Consider the following 3,448-nt stretch of genomic DNA (forward strand, 5'->3'; position numbering starts at 1 on the left):
TGGGTCCTGGGTCTCGAGCCAAGCCACCACGGTACCTACTGGCAGATCCTCCAGGGCCCGGGCGTTGTAGACACTGGGGATGAATGCCGGAGGGCAGTCGTTAACGTCCTCTAGAGATATCTTCAGAGTGGTGACTGAAAACTTCTGGTTCCCTTTCTCTGCACGGTCACGAGCCTCAATCTTCAAGTTGAAGATGGACACAAACTCCCTGTCCAGCTGGCCGGCAACATACACAATCCCGTTGGAGCTGTTGATGCCAAACTGCGTGGTGCTGGTCAGGACAGAGTAGACAATCTCTCCATTAGGCCCCAGGTCTTTGTCAGTGGCCTCAACCTGAATGACATCGGTGCCGATGGCCGTGTTCTCAGGAATTAAGGTTCTATAGCCTCCCTCCTGCAGGAACTGAGGTGCATTGTCATTGGCATCTTCTACGTAGACGGTGAGAAGACGCCAAGCGGTTTTCTGTGGCAGGCCCAGGTCATAGATAGTGATGTTGAGGAGGTATCGGTCTCTTTTCTCTCTGTCCATGGGCAGGAAGACGCTGATCAGACCACTCTCCATGTCGATGGTGAAACAGCTGTCTGTGTTTCCATCCAAGATGGCATACAAAATCTGACCGTTAAAACCTGTATCGCCGTCATAGGCGTTGACCTTGAAGACACTGGACCCGACCTTTAGGTCCTCGCGCACTGATATGTCTGTGGGAAAGGCCTTATCAAACTGAGGTGTCTGTCTGTTGACGGAGAAAAGGTCAATGAACCCTTCCTCGATCTTGGGCTTGGTTCTAGCTTTGGACTTATTTAGTAATTTCTCAGCTAACTTTTGGGCGACTCTGGTCTCCCTACAGTTGAAGCTCTTGGGGGGAGATTTCACATGAACTATAGAAATGTTAACGAACATCGGGTCGGAGAAGTTCTCTCCATCTGTGGCGGTTATTTTCAAACTGAAGATTCCATTTTTTGGACTGGCAGTGGAGAGGGACCTCCGTAGGGTTAGGACTCCTGAGTCAGGATTCAGGTCGAAGAAGCCCCTCTCATTCCCTTCCAGGATCTTGTACTTCACCAGCTCCAGCTCGTCTATGTCGATGGCAGACATGGTGGTGATCACCTCGTTGATGGGGAAGTCCCGAGAGACCACTCCCTGGCACGCCACCTTCTCGAATAAGGGCTGGTTGTCATTCACATTCTCCAGATGGACAGTTACGTTGACTTCACTCTCTCGTCTGTAGGGGGAGCCCCAGTCAGAGGCCCTGACCACAAACACGTAGCTCTCAGACGAGGACTCAAAGTCCAGCTCCTGTGTGGTGGTGAGGATGCCAGAGAACTGGTTGATTTTGAAGGGTAGGGGCTGAAGGCTGGCTATACTGTAAGTTATGTATCCGTTCTCCCCGCTATCTTCATCCACAGCGGACACTGTCAGCACGGTCGATCCCACGGGAACGCTCTCGTTGACAAACACCTCGTACAAAGACTGAGCGAACGTTGGGGTGTTGTCGTTGGCGTCCTCGATGGAGACCCGAACTTTGACCCTGAGCTCGCTGTCCACCTCCACCACTTCCAGGTCAAACAAGTCCTGGGTGACCTCCGTGAACCAGCGAGCAGTTGAGATTACGCCCGTTAGGGTGTTCATCCGGAAGTAGGAGGAGTCTGCTGAGGGGGTCAGGATATATTCCGCATCATCCGGCTCAGGGGTGATTTTCATCACCTTTACGATCGTGCCTGGGGGTGAGATTTCATTGAGACTAATTTCATACGACTCCTGTTCGAATTTCACTTCCACAGCCTGTGGTTTCTTCACCATGATGTGCACAACCCTGACCGCAGAAAACTTTTGCGGGGCGCCCTTGTCCTTGGCCTGAAGTGTGAGGTTATATCCATAAGGGAGGTTCTCCCAGTCCACTTGGTCAGACGCCTTGATAGCAAACTCATCGCCCTCTGACCTCTCCAGAGTGAACTGCTTCAGAGGGTCTCCGGCCACTATAGACACAGACTCAATCTCTCCGTTTAACCCCTCGTCCAGGTCGTCCACAGTGACCACTGCATACACAGGGTCCTTGTCTAACCACGAGGGGATGTGGGTGACCACATTCATGACCGGCACATGCTCGTTGACACGCTCTACATGCACAAAGAGCTTGGCCGTACTGCTCACACCGTTATTGCCATACAACTTCATCCCGCGGTCCACCGCCTGGATTTCTAGGTCGTATCGGTTCTGCTCCTCAATGTTCAGTTTCCCGCTGAGGGAGACCACACCGCTAGTTGGGTGCACGGCAAACAGCTCCATTTTCTCCTTAAAGAAGTAGTAAAATTCCCCGTTGGAGCCAACGTCCGCGTCAGTGGCTGTAACTTGTGCTATGCTAGTCCTGAGGGGGGTGCTTTCTGCTATTGTGACTGAGTATGTGGTGGGCGAGAATAGAGGTCGGAGGTCATTCATGTCCAGGACCTGGACAGTCACTTTGGTCCAGGTCTCCAGAACCTCCCCTTTGACAGAGGCTTTCACTGTCAGTAAGTAGCTATCCTGGATTTCTCGATTCAAGATGGCTGCGTTGCCGCCTTTAGTCCTTATGCGTAAGAAGCAGAAATCTCCCAGCACGTACTCCTCTGCTTTAAAGAAGCCTTCTTCGTCCCCGGATGTGATCCTGTAGCGGATTTCCCAGGAGCGCTGGGCCAAGTGGATGCCCATTTTAACTTTACTGTTGGCGTATGTGCGCGCCGCCGAGTTCTCGTAGACGGTGGCATGGTAGACGGACTGCGTGAAGAGAAATTGAGGGCCGTCGGCGGGGCCCTGGGGAGGCCCCTGGGGGTCCTGGCAGCAGCAGGGGGGTGGCTGGAAGAGCAGCAGCAGCAACAGGGCCAGGCAGACGAGAGGGGCACGCATGCCTGTGTAGCCCCACTGGACCATATTCACATCCATCCCATCATCACTCTTCAATCCTGCAACAAAATAGAGGAGAGAGACGTTAGCCACGGGGGGGGGGAGATAGGGGGAGATTGGGGCAAAGGGGGAAAGGATTTAAACCACTAAATATAGCCCACAGCTTGACCTTTGATCTCTAGGCCTAACAGGCTCCTAATTATCCATTCGATTGCAAAGATTGATTGGATGGGCAGGGGGAGGGAGATGACAGAATGCATAGTAACCAGGCAACCGTAGGAGGTATGACATCATTGTGTGTGGACTCTATTGACACTGACACTCAATTGCACGTTTTTGAAAAACCAGGAGGTTGGTTCAAGAAGGAAGGAACAAAATAATTGCATGGCTAGTGCAGCGTCACAAAAACACACACACACCAAAGAAAACATACCACTATTAGACCGCAGGGAAGCTGAAGCTACAAACAGATCACTTTATCATAATACTATTCCTGAACTACAAGAAAAACTGCAACAGTATGTCTTGAAAACATGGCATATATCTTCATAAACAACAAGCCAGATATGGC

The 3,448-nt window shown here is 51.7% G+C and overlaps 1 protein-coding gene across 2 annotated transcripts in view; it reads right to left on the reverse strand.

Moving 5' to 3' along the window:
• Positions 1-2,916, reverse strand: part of LOC121567775 (protocadherin Fat 3-like) — a 198,520-nt gene extending 195,604 nt beyond the window's left edge. The window contains exon 1 of one of the 2 annotated variants that reach the window (XM_041878045.2): positions 1-2,916. This exon is cut by the window's left edge and continues 403 nt beyond it. In XM_041878045.2, coding sequence (XP_041733979.2) covers positions 1-2,916 — 2,916 coding nt within the window. The other variant, XM_041878044.2, reaches the window with a different exon arrangement.
• Between the last annotated feature and the right edge of the window lie 532 nt (positions 2,917-3,448).

The sequence above is a fragment of the Coregonus clupeaformis genome, chromosome 6, assembly GCF_020615455.1.
Source record: "Coregonus clupeaformis isolate EN_2021a chromosome 6, ASM2061545v1, whole genome shotgun sequence".
NCBI lineage: Eukaryota > Metazoa > Chordata > Actinopteri > Salmoniformes > Salmonidae > Coregonus > Coregonus clupeaformis.